This window comes from Apodemus sylvaticus, chromosome 18 (assembly GCF_947179515.1).
Source record: "Apodemus sylvaticus chromosome 18, mApoSyl1.1, whole genome shotgun sequence".
In the NCBI taxonomy this organism is placed as follows: domain Eukaryota; kingdom Metazoa; phylum Chordata; class Mammalia; order Rodentia; family Muridae; genus Apodemus; species Apodemus sylvaticus.
The window spans coordinates 43,923,586-43,942,518 of NC_067489.1; the positions used below are offsets into that span (position 1 = coordinate 43,923,586).

The window sequence follows — 18,933 nt, forward strand, 5'->3', positions numbered from 1 at the left end:
CCTTTTTAAATTGAAAATAATTTTTCATACAGTATATTCCAAACTCTTTCCCCTCCCTCATCTCCCATATACTCCCTCCCTCCCCAACCATCTAACTCCTTGCCTTCTTTCTCTCTCTCTTTAGAAAACAAACAGGCCAGTAAAAAACCAAAACAAAACATATCCAAACAAACCAAAATAAAACAAGGCAAACAGACATACACACGGGGTGGAGGGGGGGCACAAAAAACATATACAGGCACAGAAAACCTATAGAAACACAAAATCAGAAATCATAATAGAGAAACAAAAGGCCGGTAAAGGTTGTTTTTTTTTTTTTTTTAAAGCATTATGAGACAAAACATCTCCAAAAATACTTTTGGTTTTATTGCGTGTTGGTCACCTACTGGGTAACGAGCGTCCCTTCTATGTGATTTGTATATCTGGTTAAACTTCTTTGGAGAAAACTAATTTTTTCCTGGGAATGGTTGTCAACCGAAGATAGCATCTAAGTTAGGGATGGGGGCTTGTGTTCAGTTCCTTCAGTGCCGGGCCTTCGTCTGGCTCAGACGCTGCAGGCCCTGTGCACGTTGGCCGTCTGCGCGCTCTTCTGTGTGTCAGTCCATTGCGTCTAGAAGGCCTCATTCTGTCCCCATTGGCTCATACAATTTTCCATCTCTTCGTCCGTAGAGTCCCTGAGCTGAGGGGAGGGTTTGAAGGAGGCGTCCCATAGGGCACTGCGGGTTCCAAGGTCCCTCACTCTGGGCACATTGTCTAGCTGCAGGTCCCTGTATTAGTCCCTGTCTCTAAAGGAAATGCTTTTTATTTGTTGACTTTGTTAAGTCTGGGAGGCACCTGTTGTGGAAGAAGCCTCTCTTTTGTGTTTGTGCTTCTCGCTGACACACAGATTGACTGAATCTTTGCACTAATGTTCCGTGTGCCCTGGGGAAAAGGGTGGTGTTTAGCTGACCTTTGCCTGCATTCCCTGTACATGTCTGTACACCTAGTTTAAAACCTGACCAAGGGCAGGGAGGTAACTGAGTTGGTAAGTGACTGTCCCATAAGTGAGAAGACCTGAGATCTGTCCCCAGAACCCATGTGAAAGGCCCATTGTGTGGCATCTTGTAAGCCTGGCACGGTGAGGTGGAAGACCTCTAGGGATCGCTACTCGGCCAGCTTAGCCTCATCAGTGAGTCCCAGGTCTCAGAGAGAGGCCTTGCCTCAGAACAAGGAAACTGTCTCCTGAGGAACACCACTGATGGGGTCCTCTGACCAGCATATGCTCTTGAGGGCACACACACACATACACACACACACACACCTGTACATACTCCTGTACACACATACATACACACACCTATACATAACTCTGCACACACACACACACCTGTACATACCCCTGCATACACACACACACATACACACACACCTGTACATATCCCTGCACACACACACACACACACACACCTGTACATAACCCTGCACACACACACACACATATACACACACACATATACACACACCTGTATATACCCCTGCACACACACAAATACACACACACACACCTGTACATACCCCTGCACACACACACATACACACACCTATACATACCTCTGCACACACTCATATACACACACACCTGTACATACCCTTGCACACACACACACACACACACACACACACACACAGGGTTCTTTTTCTTTTCTTAGACAATCTTAGTTTTTTTTACTAGAGGAAAAACAGTGGGCAACATATATTCCTTCTTGAACATTTACTGAGAACCAGCTGTGTGCCAGGACTCTGGTAGATATGGGACACAGTTGCCCATCTTTTACTCCTTACACATCACAGGATCTTATGAACTGCACACACAATTCCCATATGGTCCAGCCCCTTCTGGGTATACACAGAAGTGTTGAAAGCAGGGACTCAAACGTGGACACCAGGGCTCACTCAGAGCTATTCACAGCAGGTAGGAGGCAGGTAGGAGCATCTCAAGTGACTGTAGTCAAAGGGGCCAAATAGTCCACAAACAGGGAATACTGGAAGAAGCTGGGGCTGGTGGCACAGACTTTTAATCCTAGCACCTAGTAGGCAGAGGCGGGCAGATGTCTCTGAATGCAAGGCCACACTAATCTGCATATTCCAGTCAGGGTAACATAGTGAGACCCTGTCTCAAAAAGGAAAAAAAAAATTGTATGCCGTGATCTCGTGAGTCATTAGTGAGCTGCAGGTTCTGCTTGTGGCTTTAGAGGTGCAGCTGGGAGCAGAGCCGGTGGCCTTCGGGGCTCAACAGGGAACCACTGTATGTTTCTTTTGTTTGTTCTCCTTCCAATGGGGAGGCAGAGACAGAGAGGGAGAAGAGGGGGTGGGGCAAGAGAGAGAGAGAGAGGAGGGAGTGGGGCAGACACACACACACACACACACACACTCGCACACAGAGTGAGAGGAGGGAGGGAGGAGGGTGTTGTGTGTAGCGGTGAGGCACAGACTTGCACATTCCATTGTAAGCATGTGGCGGTCAGAGGGCAGCCTTTAGATGGTGGTCCCTGCCTTTCCCCCTTGTTTTAGAGCAGGGTCTCTCTGCCACTTTGCGACCTTGACTAACTGGTCCCTGAGCCTCTAGAGTCTCCTGTCTCCTCTGCACTTCGGTGTACACTGTACAAGCTGCATGTGGCTCCTTCCTATTTGTTTGTTTATTCATTTATTTTGTGTGTACATACATGGGTAAATGTGGAGGTCAAAGAACAACTTGACCCAGGCCCCATATGGTGGGTTCTGTTCTCCTACCATGTGGGGCCTGGGGACCGAACTCAGGTCCCCGGGCATGTCTAGCCAGTACCTTTACCCACTGAGCCTTGTTGTATACTTTTTAGTTTCTGTCTTAAAATTGGTGCCTTTCTGTCATCTTTTGAAAGTTTTTTTAATTTTTAGCTTAATTTAGGCTGGTGATTTGTCTAGTCTGTTTAGGGGGTCATTGCAGTTTGTGGGGGACAGGGAGAGGCTCATGGGGTATAACCTGGTACCCACTTGGGAGTCCTGACTCCAGCCACTTCAGTGTGTTTTCAGAAAGTTTTACGTTTTCAAAAAAGGAAATGAGATTTTAATAAGTCCGGTTTGGAGATGATGGGTTTTTATTTTGAGAATAAATAAGTTCTCAAGTTCCTGGAAGGCTGAAAATATTTGGGATATATAACGCATAACCCATCCAACAGCTGTTGCTTGTTAGCCCCAGATAGCCCTTCTCATTACTATTAGGAAGAGCCTTTCCTGGTTTTACCCTAACTCCTGTATCATTGGGATGGTGGAAATGCTAAATTCCCATGTTTGTACAGAGGCAAGTAAATGCAAACGTATTTAAAAAAAAAAGAAAGAAAATGAAACCACCCGTATTTAGGAAGTCTTAAGACTTGTGGAAGCCGGTCTGCAATCCCGCAGGCTCCCCGACCGTGTGTCGGAGTGCAGTGGAGCGCGCTCTCAGGCTAACGGTGTGCTGTCTGTGTTCACTCTAGTGTGTAATGCTGTGTCATGGCGCTAAGATAGGATTTTTCCAAGGAGATATCAGGATGCTTATGGATGACCTCAAGGTGCTGCAGCCCACCATCTTCCCTGTGGTTCCCAGGCTGCTGAACCGGATGTTTGACAGAGTGAGTCCCACGCGATAAAGGGTGGGGGACAGAAAGAAGGTGGGGCTGGTGCCCATCTGACTAGGGGTCAGCCACGTACCCTCCCTGGCCAGCAACGGTCTGCTCATTCCCACAGAATATCCACGTCCACCTCCACAGACGTTGAGCCGAGTAGAAAGAGACACAGCACACTGTAGGTTCCTAGCTGTGAGGTGCGAGGTCAGCCTGTCAATCACCTCTCATCTGTCAGCAGTCACCTCCAGACTGCTGGGCCTCCTCCCTGGTTCATCCAGGTACTAGTTGGAGCACTCAGATAATTCTGAGGTGGTTTTATTAATTGTCCCCCCCTCCTAACCCTCACATGCCTGAATGTCGGTTGACCGCAGTGTGTACCAGGGCCACAGCAGGAACTGAGAAGACGTGGCTTCTGCCACCTCAGACTAGACTGCTCAGCTGGGCAAGACCAGCCCATGGCATGGTCAGTCCTCAGTCGGGCACTGCTAGTACTTTCCTCCTCCTGGCGCTTTTGTCATCTCTAGGAACCTTGGTAGTTTTTAAGTCCGTTCTTTCAAAAAGTCTTTGAAACAGTTCCACTGAGGTGTCATTTCAAGTAGCGTACAGTTGGCCCTCTTGCGGTGTGTGGTGAGGCCCTGGGGTGGAGCTCTCTCCACAGTGAAGTACAGGCCTGTGGCCCCAGGAGGCATCCGAGCAGCCAGAGCGTGGGCCGTTAGTGCAGCCATCTTTACGGATGTCCTTGCCGGCGCTACAGTTTTAAAACACCCTTTACCTACTCTTTATCAGACACACCCCCCGCCCTCCTGCCTGCTAGACTCCTAAACAACCAATATCATACCTTCAAAATATACATTTCAGTATTTTATAACTTTGTTACTATTCCAGAGTATGGTTAATCTAATTAACTATTCCAGGGTGTGGTCAGAACACCTGGCATCTAGCCACTCCTTCGTTAATGGTCATTTGATGGCTTCAGCTTTTGTAAATAGCCCCGTTTGTAGACACTTGCACACACGTTTCTGTGGTCACGTTTTCACTGTAGAGTTGGACCACAGGGCAGATTTATACTTAATAGCTAGAGGGCCGGGTTGGAGGCTTTCCAGAGCAGTGTCCACCACTCCGGCAGCCACAAGGCCCCTGGGTGCTGTGTCCAGCCTGTTGGTCTCTGCCCCCTTGGTTTTGGCTGTCTCAGAAGATGTGCAAACCTTACTTCTTGCCTCATTAGATTTTTGGACAAGCAAACACTTCCGTGAAGCGATGGCTGTTGGACTTTGCCTCCAAAAGGAAAGAGGCGGAGCTTCGCAGTGGCATCGTCAGAAACAACAGCCTGTGGGATAAACTCATCTTTCACAAGATACAGGTAGCAGATACACTCCCCTCTCATACCTCCCATGGAAAGTGTGTGTACGTGTGGGGGGGGGGGGAAGGGAAGGAGGGAGGGAAATGATGCGGGTCTATAACCCCAATTAGATGGCTTAGGTAGGAAGATGGCAAGTTCAAGGCAATTTAGTGAAACCCTCTTACAAAACTTAGTGAAACTTACTTGCAAAGTAAAAAGAGGGGTCGAGACACAGCTAGCTCATTGGGAGGTAGAATGCCTACCTAGCATGCCCACAGCCTTGAGGGATCAGTCACTCAGGCACACACACACACACACACAAATACCCATTCTCACACACACACACACACACACACACATGCACGCACGCGCACACACACACACAAATACCCATTCTCACACACTCACACATTCTCACACACACACACTCTCTCACACAGACACACACAAACACCCACTCTCACACACTCACACATTCTCCCACACACAAACACACTCACACACACACACACACACACACACACTCACAAACTCAGGCACACATGGGCACACAAGCCAAGAGAAAATAACTCATTTCTCTACTTTGGCACCTGTCTCAGTTAGGGATAGGGCTGCCAGGTGAACCCTGGTCTCCAACTGTGGCTGATCAACGCTATAGCTGATCTAGGTGGAAGGATTTGGGGTATTCTAGCCTTTCTTCAGCTTTTCTGGAACAGCGTAATGTTTTAAGCCTGAGATTAAGAATGTGTAATGCAGGTGCTATCCCAAATGCCACAATGTAGGAGTTGCCACAACTATGGTCCCTACGACTCTAGCAGCGGAGTTGCTGGCTTAGCTTAGCGCCAAGTCTGCTAGGAGGAAATGCTCAGCTCTGGGAGGGTCGAGCTTGGTCCTGGGTCCTGATGTGAACTCTGCCCCAAGCCACCTGTGCCAGCTGCAAGGAGGCTGGTTGCCTGTGACACTGGGTCCCAAGCAGGGGTCTGAGAGAGGAGCTCTGTCTCTGCATATGTAACCCCAACTTGTCTCTGTCTTCCAAGTCGAGCCTGGGTGGGAAAGTCCGGCTGATGATCACAGGAGCAGCTCCGGTGTCTGCCACAGTGCTGACGTTTCTGAGGACAGCTCTCGGCTGCCAGGTGAGGCTGGTCAACCAACCCGAGTGTCCCAGGCTTCCTAATGCTATGAGCTGCTTCACTGGTTGACGAAAATGTATATGTGTTTTCGTTTTATAACACGGTTCACGAATCCATCGTAATGACAAAATTACCTCACACACTTGTCAATTTTGTGTGTGGTGAGAACACTTAGAAACAACACAGCCATTTGCAAGTAGAAGGTACGGGTACAGTGTATTTTACTCTGGTCCACAAGAGGCCCCCGAGCCCGCTCGAGTCTGTAGAGGAGATCACTTGAGGTCAGTCGTCCTCCGCCAAAGCATGTTCACCCAGCTTCTCCCGAGGCCTCCCAACCCCCATCTGAACATGGCTTGGTTTGCTTGGAAAGTAGGTTAGCTCCAGAGGAATAAATCCACGTATGTGTTTGACTCTGCATAAAATAATTGTATCTAGCATAAGGCTTGAGCCATGGCTCTAGAGCTTGGCCTAGGGTGGGATGGGTCATCAGGGATAAGCCTACCACACACTGGGCTGAGAGGAGAGGAGAGGCGGGGCTTGTGGTGGCCCTCAGGGCAGGTGTGAGATAGCCTGGCTTAGCAGAGCAGGGCTACTAAATGGAGACTTCCCCTTCCTGGCCCAGGAAGTCAAGTAGGAAGGTAAACATGGAAGATGTTCAGGTGCATGTTATACTATTGAGTGTACTTACTAAACTGAAAGTTAAAAGATTTCAGGATTTCTCAGGAGTTAGTAAAACTTGACTTGTGCACTTCCTGCAAAGACATGGTTGCCCTGCATTAATAATGTCTTGTTTCTTGCTAAGTTCTATGAAGGCTACGGACAGACTGAGTGCACCGCGGGTTGCTGCCTGAGTTTGCCTGGAGACTGGACGGCAGGTACGGTTGTTGGGAGGGCCATTTCCAGGCTCTCTTCATTGGAGTTGGAGGTTGGGATGACTGGAAATGGATTCCTTGCTCATTGGGTCATTAACCTTGCAATGCAATGTGTCTTGAGGAATTCGGCCTCAGGCAAATCATCCTGAGCTGGGTAGAAAATGGTTGCAGTGCCCAGAGTGTTTAGGCTGGGGTACACCCTAGCAGAGGCATCTGAAGAGAAGGGTCCTCCTCCAGCAGATTTTCTAGTGATTGAGCAGGGTCTCGTCATTTGCTGGTGGCTTTAACCCAAAAGTAGCTATTAACAGTTGTCTGTGTGTCAAGCCAGTTGTTGAATCTGCTGGTAGAAATGAGCACAAGCCCTGTGTCTCAAAGACAACATGGTAGAGGATGCCTGCCTGCGGGGGCTGTTGGGCCCCTGCGGTGGATAAGGTCTGTAGGAAGGGTGTGTGATAGGCACCGTGTGAGTGTTAGAAGTTATAGATGTTGCTTATTGTGCCGTGGGGTCATAAAGCACACTGCAAAGCTTTGTACTTCTCTCTGAAGCCCTTGCATAGACTCTTCTGCACAGCAGTTAATAAGCCTCCCTGACCATTTGGTACATTATAAATCTAGTAACTATCTGGTAACATAGACCCTAGCATCCATGCCTCATACTGTCATTCTACAGGAACCAATGCAGACACTCTGGAAACATCTCTATACCTTCAACAGGATCCTTAATCCTTAATCTATCAATAAGTGGAGTCAGGGCAGGAGCCCAAGGCAGGAACAGAAGCAGAGGCCGCAGAGGAGTCTGCTGGCTTGCTGCCATGGCCTATTCAGCTGCCCCCCCCCCCCCACATACACCACTCATTAAGATGTCCCACAGAGTTGCCTACAAGGTCCCCATTCCAGGTCACCTAGTTGGTGTCTAGTTGTCAGAAACTAGCCAGCACAGACCAGATCCCTCCTCCTCTGAGACAACAGAGTTCAGTTGACTGTGGTAATAGACGGCAGTGTAAAACCATGCTCATCTGAAAACAATGGCTGTGCCAGCCAGAGTCAAGGGATGTGTCAGAGACAAACCAGGTTGCACAGCGCTACCTGTAATTTTCTTAGAGAGCGGGAACATTAAGGAGTTTGACACTGGGTGTGGTAGCCCAAGCCTGTTCCAGCACTGGCAGGGTAGAGGCTGGAGAATCAGAACACCAAGGCCATCCTGAGCCATATAAGGAGTTGCAAATAAATAAATAAATAAATAAATAAATAAATACGTAAATAAATAAAAACCCAAAATGTATGGGAGGAGGGTGGAGCTAATCCAGTCGTGGAACTGAGCCAACAGTTTTATTCAGAGGGCGTGGCTCAGGTGTCTAACCAACCTCCAGATCAGTGGCCACAGTTTAAATGTTGAAAAATGTAATCCAAGTCTCAGAAATGGGAAAGGGCCTGAGTAGACTTTTGGGTGTTCTTCCCTCTCTTTGTGAAAGGACTCTCTTAAATTATTTTACTAGAGGAGCGGGGAGCTGTAATTACAGAAGCAGGCATCTGTGACAGCTGGGACTCTGAGGAAGCATGTCCACTGTGAATGTTCTCTGGCTTCAGACCATCGCAGTGTGCTTTAAATGATTCTCCTGTTTGCTCTGCAGGCCATGTTGGTGCCCCCATGCCTTGCAATTATATAAAGCTTGTAGATGTGGAAGACATGAATTACCTGGCTGCCAAGGGCGAGGGCGAGGTGAGTGGAGGCCTGTCTGTGCCTGCTGAGTAGCATCTCCTGCATTAGCTGCTGTTAGGAGCACGGTTCCGGTAGCACTCGATACAGCTCTTCAGCCCCATTCTGTTGGAGAGCTTGGAGTCAGGCAGGTCAGTTCAGAGGTACATGTGTGTCCGACTCCCTAGGGGTTGGAGACAGGATACTTTAGTCCTTCCTTGGGACCAAGAACATGACACACAAACCCCGGCTCCAGGCCGCTAATGGCCTTGCCTGTGCTGGTTAGAAAGCCTAATTATGCAAGTCGTGTTATCCCGTCTGAGGCTTGCATTATCCCTACCCCTGAGGTCAGTAGGAAAGGAAGTGGGGGCACTAGAAATGTCTCCAAAGACCCTAATGGGACTTTGGCAATTCCCAGTAGAGCAGAGGACCAAAGGCTTCATGATAAAGCATGTGTAGTTTTCTTGGGAATCCCTGGTAAATGGTGTGAACAGACCATCTCTTCTTAGGTGTGTGTGAAAGGGGCGAATGTATTCAAAGGCTACTTGAAAGACCCAGCAAGAACAGCCGAAGCCCTGGATAAAGACGGCTGGTTACACACGGGGGACATTGGGAAATGGCTGCCAGTAAGTTGCCACGTATCCTCTTTGCAGATGGTTTTGTCTGGGTGCAGAGAGGAACATGTCCCTCCTGCTGCACGCACAGCCTGTGACCCCTCTCCTTTGTGTCCTGCAGGACACAGGCTTAGATTCTCTGTACACTTGGCTAAAATGTTGACTTTTACTGTAGCACAATGCTTTTGTTTTGCTGCCTAAAATTAGATGATTGCTTCCTCTTTAACATCCATAACATCCAAACAACAACAACAAAAATACAAAGCAAAAAACCTGTGGACGTTTATGTCAAGTAGTCAAGTGTAGTACCTTGATTTGGGTGCTTGTAAGTATTCCCACAGTTTTATATGTGTTGGGACTGACTCTTCCCAAAGTCCTGAAGCACCTGCCTTCCTCTAAATAATGGTAAAGGCAGAGGAGATTTGGTCTTTGTCTGTGGATTGCTATGAAAAGGTAAAACTGGGTCCTGGCTGTCAGGGGACACACCTCATTCGCTGAGCAGATATGTGTGTCCCCACGTCAAACAGGGGGCTAAATGATAAATAAGTCAGATGCTAAGTGGGGAAGTGGGCATCACATGGGCTCTGGAATGTTCCTCTGCATGGCCAAGTGACCCTAGGCAACTTCTGATACCTGGCACTGGGACCAGTGTTGGGAAACCAGCCCAGAGCTCACCCGCTGCCACCCCTCTCTGGAACACAGAATGGCACCTTGAAGATTATCGACAGGAAAAAGCACATATTTAAACTAGCCCAAGGAGAGTACATAGCACCAGAGAAGATTGAAAATATCTACCTGCGGAGCGAGGCCCTGGCACAGGTGTTTGTCCATGGAGAGAGCTTGCAGGTATGTTCTTCCGAGGTCAGAGCTGTTGCTGGCCACTGCACGGCGCCATGAATCACAGGGACTTTCAAGGTGATGGGCAGCTAGGCATGGTGGAACACGCCCACATCCCAGCCCTTGGGAGGGTGAGGGGTCAGGATTTTGAGGTCAGCCTGGTTACTTAGGGAGACCTTGTCTTAAGAGTTAAAGCAAAAAGGTGGTTGACAGCCTGAGTCAGTGCCATTGGCCTTCGTCTGTGATAGGCTGGCCTAGCACCGACCACTAGTGGGTCTCACTGCAGTGGCCTTTCCCATCCTCCAAAGCTATTCTCTCTTCAGTTTCTGGATTTTTGATTCTAGTTAATTGATCTGGAGTACCAGTAGTAATGGGATAAAGATACTAGGGGTTTGATAGTATATTTCTAATTTAACTATGAGTAAAGATATTAATATTTATGGAATATAACAGTTTTACATTTTTAAAGATTATTTCATTTTATATGTGTGAGTGCGTGTATGTCTGCACCACATGGTACCTGTGGAGGGCAGAGGAAATCATTGGCTTCCCTGGCGCTGGAGTTTAGATGGTCTCGAGCCCGTGTGGGAGCTGAGGACCAAACCTGGGCCCTCTGGAGGAGCTCAAGTGTCCTTAACTAACTCTCTCCACCCCCACGTTTTACATTTTTGTTTTGAGACAGGATTTCTCTTTGTCATCCTGGCTCTCCTGGAACTTAGTCTGTAGACTAGACTCCAGCTCCCTGAGCTCCTCCTGCCTCAGCCTCCCACATGCTGGGATGTTCATCCTAAATCATTCTTTTGAGAAAATGTTGTTGTAAGTCAAGCATATTCAATGTTGAAAACCAAAATTAATATTCTAACTAAATATAAAATTTCCAGAAGTATGCACAGCCTCACATGGTGTGGTGCACACTTGTAATCCTACTACTTGGGAGGAAGAAATGATAGGACCAGGAGTGTACGGCCAGTCTCAGCCATGTCAAGCCTGAGCTACATGAGACTTTGGTCTCAAAGCAAAAATCAAAACCAAGCAAAAGGGTATCTGTTGAAGTAAGTGGAAATTAGATTTCTTGTTAGATTTTGTTGTCCAGTGACTGGTTGTGTCTGAACTTCAGGGCTGATAGCTCGTCATCTGGGCTCAGGCAACCATAGCATTCTGAGAGACAACCTATAATATTACCAGATAATCCCGAACAGATAGTCCTGTGGGGCACGAAAAGCAGTGAGTCGCTTGTCTGTGTTGCAGGCCTTTCTCATAGCAGTCGTGGTGCCCGATGTTGAGAGCCTTCCTTCCTGGGCACAGAAGAGAGGCTTTCAAGGGTCCTTTGAAGAACTGTGCAGAAACAAGGTGAGGCCCAGAAGCATCCCCGCCATCTTCCGGCTCTCCAGCCAGACCTCGGTATCTACAGATAGAGAGAAAGTAATTTGATTTTTCCTACATTATTAGGATATCAATAAAGCTATCCTGGAAGACATGGTGAAACTTGGGAAGGAGGCTGGTCTGAAGCCATTTGAACAGGTATGGCTTTGGTCATGGGCACGGATTCAGTCTTAACCAGAGTCTGACTTTTATTTATTTATGTATTTGATGCATTTACATGTGTGCATGCATGACAGAAGAGGGCATCAGGTTCCATTACACGTGGTTGTGAGCCACCATGTGGTTCAGAACTCAGGAAGACCAGCCAGTGTTCTTAACCCCTGAGCTATCTCTATAGCCCTGACTTGAAGATTTTTAACAAGTAGATCTTCAAGGTTGAAGAGTGGGCCTAAAGAAATACTAGGAATACTTCGATGTAAAGGGATTTTTTTTCAAAGATTTATTTGTAAGTCTGTGTGGTTGTGTGTGTGTGTGTACATGTTTTTGTATACACATGAATACAGGTACTGAAGAGTGCAAAGATATCAGATCTGGAGATGGGTTACTGACAGTTATGAGCTGCGTACTTTGTGTTCTGGGAGTTGAGCCTCAAACTTCTGGAAGAGCACGCAGTGCTCTTAACCGCTGAGCCGTCTCTCTAGTGCTGGGGTGATGACTCAATTAGCCATTTCTCTCTTTCCTGAGGTTGCCACACAGTCCCGAACTCTGTCCCAGTGGGACCCACATCCACTGCTTGAGAAAGCTCGGTGAAGTGTGAGGGTGTGTTGGTGCCTTAATGGTCTTCATCTCCTTTGAGGACTCCCTTTTTGTTTAGACGCCTTAGACAACGTCTGTGTGTCTGTCCTCTAGTCCCGTCCATTTTAACAGCCGTGTTTCTTCGCAGGTCAAAGGCATTGCTGTGCACCCTGAATTATTTTCTATTGACAACGGCCTTCTGACTCCAACACTGAAGGCGAAGAGGCCAGAGCTCCGGAACTATTTCAGGTCACAGATAGATGAACTGTACTCCACCATCAAGATCTAACGTGAGGAAGAATACTTAGAAGAATGGCGCACCTCCACAATCCTCCTCGTACCAATGGCCTTCGCGTTGGTAACTTTGCCTGCCGCAAGTGTGGGAAAGGAAATGCCATGCCGGACTTGTCCACGGGGTCTTACCATAGGGATAGTCGAGGGCACGGAACACTGCCTTACTTACAGTCACCTGTGTTGCAGCCCACGATCCTGGGGACACACAATTTCCAAAACGAGCCTTAAACATTGTAAAGGGGAACCCATAAAAGTGCTAAGTTATTTAAGACTTCTTCAACCAACAAGGTGGGTGTTACAACTTCTGTCTCCTGTTTTCTAACCGAGGGGTTAGGACTTACTCTTTCCGACATGTCTGCTGCTTGCTGCACATCCTGCAGCTGTCTGCTGCTCTGAAGAGTGCAGAACACTGGAGGGAAGCTGTCCCTTTAAGAACCTTTAAGAACAACTGTCCAGGCTGAAGAAAGTCACAGTGGACCAGAGATGTTTCTCTTTAGCCCCTCTTCTCCCTTTTCCTCACCACCTCACATGCAGTACTCTCACATGACCTTTCTGGTTTGTTCCAAACGGTCCCTGTTGTGTCTGCTGGAACACGAGGTCTTCAGTAAACTCAAGAACAGATAGATCCTCCTCAGAACATGTGGGTGCCCGGTCTCAGAAAAAAAAAAAAATGGTGGCTCACACAGATGTTCTCAGATGCCCTCAGGCTCCTCTCCAAATCTGGCCCCGGCCTCCCTCTCCTCCGTCCCAGGGGTTATAAGAAATCCTGCCTTAGTCTCTGCAATGAAGATGGTATTTCAGAGAGCGACCTGGATCGGCCGTGCTCACCTGGGATGTCTCCGCCGCCGCTGTCCACTTGTTCCTCTTGGAACCGGCTGTGTCTGTAACGGCCACTGGGCTCCAAGTGTGGTTTTCCTAGCAAATGATAACGTGGTGATCAACTTGCTTTTTTTTTTCCTCCCAATTAAACTCAGGCAAAGCATGTCTTCAAAACTATTTAGGGAGTTGATATACATGGGTACTTATTAAAATGGACAGTAATAAGTAAATATCCTTATTATAAAACTACCTGATTTATATGAAATGCATTTGACAAGCCAAAAATCTGGGGTGAAGAAATCTGGAAAAAAAAATCATATCCTGGGATTAACTTCCCAAGGTATATATATATATATATATATATGTATTTTAAGTTAATTTGGGAAATTAACAGCATTTCACTTTCCCACGAGTCTTTGCCACTCTGACCCATCCATGCTGTTGTTTATACATTTGAAGCCACTGTTGTTGGCTGTGTGACAGTGCGTGTGTTATTGAAGCACAACTGGGTTTGCACTAAAGAATCGTCATTGTAATAACACTATTTGGTAGCCTAACTTCATATTCGTATTCTTAATTGCACAGGAAGTCGATAATTTGTCACAACGGGGTTTTGAATGTTTGCTTTCAGTGTTGGCTATTTCTATGTTTTATAAACCAAAACAGAATTTCCAAAAACAATGAAGGAAACCAAAATAAATATTTCTGCATTTGGAGTGAGTGGAGAATGTCTTTGAGTGCATTGTGACGTTTGGGACAGCCAATGTGTACACCTTGAGGAAGGGCGGCTCCTGGGCGCTCTCCTGGGCCTCTTTGCCATCCCTGGCCTCTCTCCAGTCCAGTCTTTCTATGACACGTCAGACACTGTACCTCACGTCTCTACCAGTTTGTCTGGCCACACCCTCCCAGGCCTCCAGGAAGAGCATCATGGTATAGACTATAGTGGAGATGAAAAGGGTCTTCTTCTCTCTCCCTTATTGCAGAGCTGGTGTGGAAGGAGAGTCAGGAGACATTGGCGGCTGTTGGTCCGCAGTGATGGCGGGTTAAGTACACTGGTTGTAGCCATTCTCTTGTTTACGTCAGCCTTGGTCTTCCCCTTACCTGGCCTGCTCCTTGTTACCAAGTGTTTGTTAGTTCCCAATTTCTTTCAAACCTGTTGTGTTTAATTCCACCACTTGGGAATGTTACCACACCAACCTCTTCACATTTGTGTTTGTGAGGGTTGGGGGATGTGATTTTGATTTTAGGATGGGGTGGGGGAGAGAGAAAGAGAGATGGGAGAGAGAGAAAGAGAGAGAGAGAGAGAGAGAGAGAGAGACGCTGAAACTTTACAGTTCACACTAACCCAGGCTGGTCTTGAACTCACTCTGTAGCCAAAGGATAGCTTGACTCTCCTGCCTCACCCTCCCGAAGAGCTGGAAGTGTAGGCCTGTCTTCCACAATTTTCCAGATGTGTGGTTAGTTTATGTTTGGGTTTCGTCCTCTCGCCCAGGTTTATCTATCTGACACAGCGTGTTCTGCTTTCCGTTGCTGTAACATGGTGTCAGAGACAGGGTGGTTTGTAAAGAGTTAAGGTTACTTAGCTCACAGTTCTAGAGCCTGGGAAGCCTGAGGACAGGCAACCACCATCTTAACTTAGTCAGGTGTGCAGCTGTGGTTTTAAAGACATTCTCATGTGCGAGCATCCGATTAGACGACATCTGGCTGATAGGCACACGCTGCAGAGTCCCAAGGTGGGTACAGGTTGTTACAAGGCTAAGGGGCCTGTGAGGGAGGACGGGCTTGCTCTTTTCTAAACTTCTTGTTCGTTTGTTTATAAATTTCACATCATGCACCCCTAATCCCACTCATCTCCCCATCCCCCCCTCCTTACAACTCCTGGCAAAAGAAAACAGTAAACAAATAAACAAATAAAAGCATATAAAATATCTTGCCAAGGGAAGCTGTGGTGTATCACACAGTACAGTCTTTTGTTCAGAAGTCTTCTCTTGTAAATGTTGCAATGAGTCATTGGTCTGGGTCGAAGCCTGTTGGCTTCTGCTGTGCCATCAGTACTAGCTGTTCACCAGATATCTTCTCGGACATCCTGTTGTTGCCCTGTGGCATGGAGATCCTGCAGCTTTGTATCCGCAGGACAGGCTCCAGCAGTTCACAGATCGGGGAGATGGTGGAGCAGGGCAACTCAAAGCCCCAGGCCTGGACCTCGCTGGAGGCTGAGTTGACCAGCTGTACAGCTCTCCTGCACCTGTGCCACCAGGGTCAGCTTTCCGACTTTGCCTAGGTGAAGGAGCAGGGCACAGCTGGCAAGTCTTGGGAAGGGCGCTCCCTGCACTCCTGCCATCAGGGGACACTCTAGGGTGCAGCCTGGGTGTGGTGCAGGACCACTCTCCATAGAGGGAAAGGCTAAGATTGCTTTTATTATTATGTAGATGGATATTTTTGCCTCCATGTAGCACCACATGCGTGCAGTGCCCAAGGAGGCAAGAAGGGGGCGCTAGATCCCCTGAAGCTGAAGTTAAAGACTGTGTTAGCCACCATGTAGGTGCTAGGAATTGAACACTAGTCCTCTTAACCACTGAGTCGTCTCTCCAGCTCCCGAGTTTGCTTTTCTATCAGACCTACCTGTAAAAACAAATTATTCCTTTGATAACCCATCACTATACAAGTGGATAACCCATTCGTGACAACAGAGCCAATCACCTTTCCAAATACATGGGGAATTCCAAATATTGGGAATTACATTTCTAATGCATTCGTGGCTTCTAGTCCAGACTACCTTTGTTTTTAGAATCCCCTTTCGCCTTGCTTCTCCTCTCTTCCCCTGACTGAAGCATAAAGTCTCGAGAACACTTTACTTTTAGCCCCAAACCAGGGACTTAGACACGAGCGAATAGTCAATAAATCTTGGAGTTCAGAGCAAAGTTTTAGCAGTGGTGTAACAAAGAGGTGGTTTGGTCTGTCCTGGTGACATGCTCATGCGGGTATCTTAACCTTTTTTAAGCCTCTGGCTCCAAAAGGCGCTCTGTTCACATCCACTAACCTCTTACAAGCAGAACTTCATCCTGCAAAGCACAAACTTTGTGTCTGTTAGTAAACAGTAAATTTGAATGTATCTCTGGTACATTGTTCCTTTCATGGCTGGCTATTCTTCTTAGCATGTTCCAAGGTTTAACTGCAATTTTGCATGAGTCACAAGCCCACACACATACTTTCTCTTTCTTATTTTTAGATTTGGGGACTTTTTTTTTTTTTGCTGTGTAGACTCTGCCTCCCGAGTGCTGGGATTAAAGGTCTGTGCGTCCTCCCCCACCCCCTGCTTCCCCACACAGCTTCTGCCTTTTTAGGTTGAATGGTATCCCATTGTTTGTAGACTATTTGGCTCATTTGATTATTGGCAGTCACTTGAGATGCTCCTACTGCATCTGCTGTGACTAACTCTGTGTGAGCCCTGGTATACAACTTGGTTCGAGTCCCTGCTTTCAACGCTTCTGTGTGTGCCCGGAAGTGGACCATATGATAATTTTGTGTGTATACATTTTTTGAAGTGCAATAATGTTTTCTGCACTGACTGTATCATTGTCTTTCTCGACAGCAGTGCCCTTTGTTTTTACGACAGTGACTGGGTGGCTATGGTGTCCACTTGTATTCCCAAGATGACCACTGCTACCCTGGCATCTCTGCTCCAAGGCCGTTTATACATCTGCAGAGAGGATGTCTGAAAATCTTATGACCCTTTTAAAAACTGAGTTTCTGTCTGGGCAGTGGTAGTGCATGCCTTTAATCCCAGCACTTGGGAGGCAGAGGCAGGCAGGATTAGGAGTTCGAGGCCAGCCTGGTCTACAGAGTGAGTTCCAGGACAGCCAGGGATACACAGAGGAAAAAAAAAAACAAAAACAAAAAAACCTGAGTTCCTGAAGCTAGAGAGAGAGCTACAGTTAGAAGCACTTGCTGCTTTTACAAAGGATCCAAGCCCAGCCCCCAGCACTCCTGTAGTAAGCTCACAACTTACTACATTGTTACAGTCTGTAACTCCACATGGAGGGATCCCATCCTGACTTCTGTCCTCTGGGGGTCCCAGGCAAACGTCGTACTCATACATTCAATGCAGGCAAACTCTCCTGTACATAGAATAAAAAAAGAAAAAAATCGTGACCAGTTGGGTTCTTTGGGTTTTGTGTCATTGCACTGTGGGCACTCTTTAGTCAGGCCATCGGTCCCTGAGCACTGCTTTTGATTCTTTTGAGGCAATCTGCTGAAGCAGCACCAGCCCGAGAAGTCTTTCTTCCCACAAACCATGGCTGCCTCTCAGAAGCCCATTGGACTCTTGTCTCTCGCCTCTCCTGAAAGACAAGTGACTTCGGGTTGTCTCTGCCTAACCATAAGGCACTTCCTTCTTCCCTCAGGCTCCTTGCATATTAAGCATCTTAGCAACTGCAGGAACAGCTGGTCTTCTAATAGACACTGAGCCAGGGGCCAGGAGCCAGGAACTGAAGAGCAGTTCACTGCGGGGAAGGCAAGTCCGGCAGTGTGCGCCCCTGCTGCCCCTGGAAACGGAAACTCGTCAGCCCCTCCCTCCAGGCCAGCCAGGACACACCCTCCCTTAATATCTAACCCCCAGAAGGCAGGCAGTCTGTAAGGATAACTAGAATTTAGTAAATATTTTGGCTTGCCCTCCCTTTTGATCTGTATAAACTACTAGAACCTATGGAGTTCTGCCACAAGCCAGATTAACTCAACTTTTTAGCTATTTCTGCTTTTACAGATCTGACTAAAGCGAGCATGATTTAGAAGTGTCCCGTGCCGGACAGAGCTGCCAGTTTGGCCCCCATAGGCCAAATGTAACAGAAGAGATTGCTGGTTTTCTGTGTGCTTCAGCAATAAGGTTCAGGAGGAGGAGTAGATGGTAGAATTGTTTTGGTACCAGGGGCCTTGGGTTCTAGAGGGTAGTTTTTTCCACGCCGTGCACAAGCCAATACCACTTGAGTCTTATTGTTTTGTTTTGTTTTGTTTGACACAAAAAGTTATGCATGACTTGGCAACCCCAAATCCACTGGGAGCCTCCAGCTGCACGGAAGCTGGCACTGCATGTGAAGCGAAGATCATGCTTTAAGCTGGGCAACAGAAATGCTGTGACTCACGGCATGTCTCAGCGAGACTCGCCAACCATGAGGATGGCAATGACCACACCTGTCGGGAGCCCACTGTGGGCGGAGTCCGCACAATGACGTCACCTCCTTAAAGTGCTGTTTGGTGCGCGATAGCCTGTAACTGCATGTTTGTCATCTCTCCACGCCAGACTTGCTCGGTTCTGAAGGGCCAGAGCAGCCCTCCCTGCCCACACGATCCTGGCCACGAGGTGCCTCAGAGAGGCAGGCAATAGGCAAGCAAGCAGAGGCATAATCCACATTGCGATAGGCTTGAAGCAAAAGCAGTTGCATTGATCTGACCTTTTAAGTATTACTATGACAGCGCCTTTCAACCTTCCTAATGCTGTGACCCTTTAATGCAGTGCCTCATGTGGTGACCCCACCAACAATAAAATTCTTTTTGTTGCTACTCCATAACTATAAGTTTGCAACTGTTATGGACTGAAA

At 47.6% G+C, this 18,933-nt stretch overlaps 1 protein-coding gene across 2 annotated transcripts in view; it reads left to right on the plus strand.

Moving 5' to 3' along the window:
* Nucleotides 1-13,197, plus strand: part of Acsl1 (acyl-CoA synthetase long chain family member 1) — a 65,294-nt gene extending 52,097 nt beyond the window's left edge. For both annotated transcript variants that reach the window (XM_052161973.1, XM_052161974.1), the window contains exons 12-21: nt 3,492-3,626; nt 4,846-4,980; nt 5,997-6,092; nt 6,892-6,964; nt 8,593-8,681; nt 9,167-9,283; nt 9,974-10,117; nt 11,357-11,458; nt 11,558-11,629; nt 12,375-13,197. In XM_052161973.1, coding sequence (XP_052017933.1) covers nt 3,492-3,626; nt 4,846-4,980; nt 5,997-6,092; nt 6,892-6,964; nt 8,593-8,681; nt 9,167-9,283; nt 9,974-10,117; nt 11,357-11,458; nt 11,558-11,629; nt 12,375-12,515 — 1,104 coding nt within the window. In that variant the 3' untranslated portion in view covers nt 12,516-13,197. The remainder of the gene's footprint in view (nt 1-3,491; nt 3,627-4,845; nt 4,981-5,996; nt 6,093-6,891; nt 6,965-8,592; nt 8,682-9,166; nt 9,284-9,973; nt 10,118-11,356; nt 11,459-11,557; nt 11,630-12,374) is intronic.
* The last annotated feature ends 5,736 nt before the right edge of the window (nt 13,198-18,933 follow it).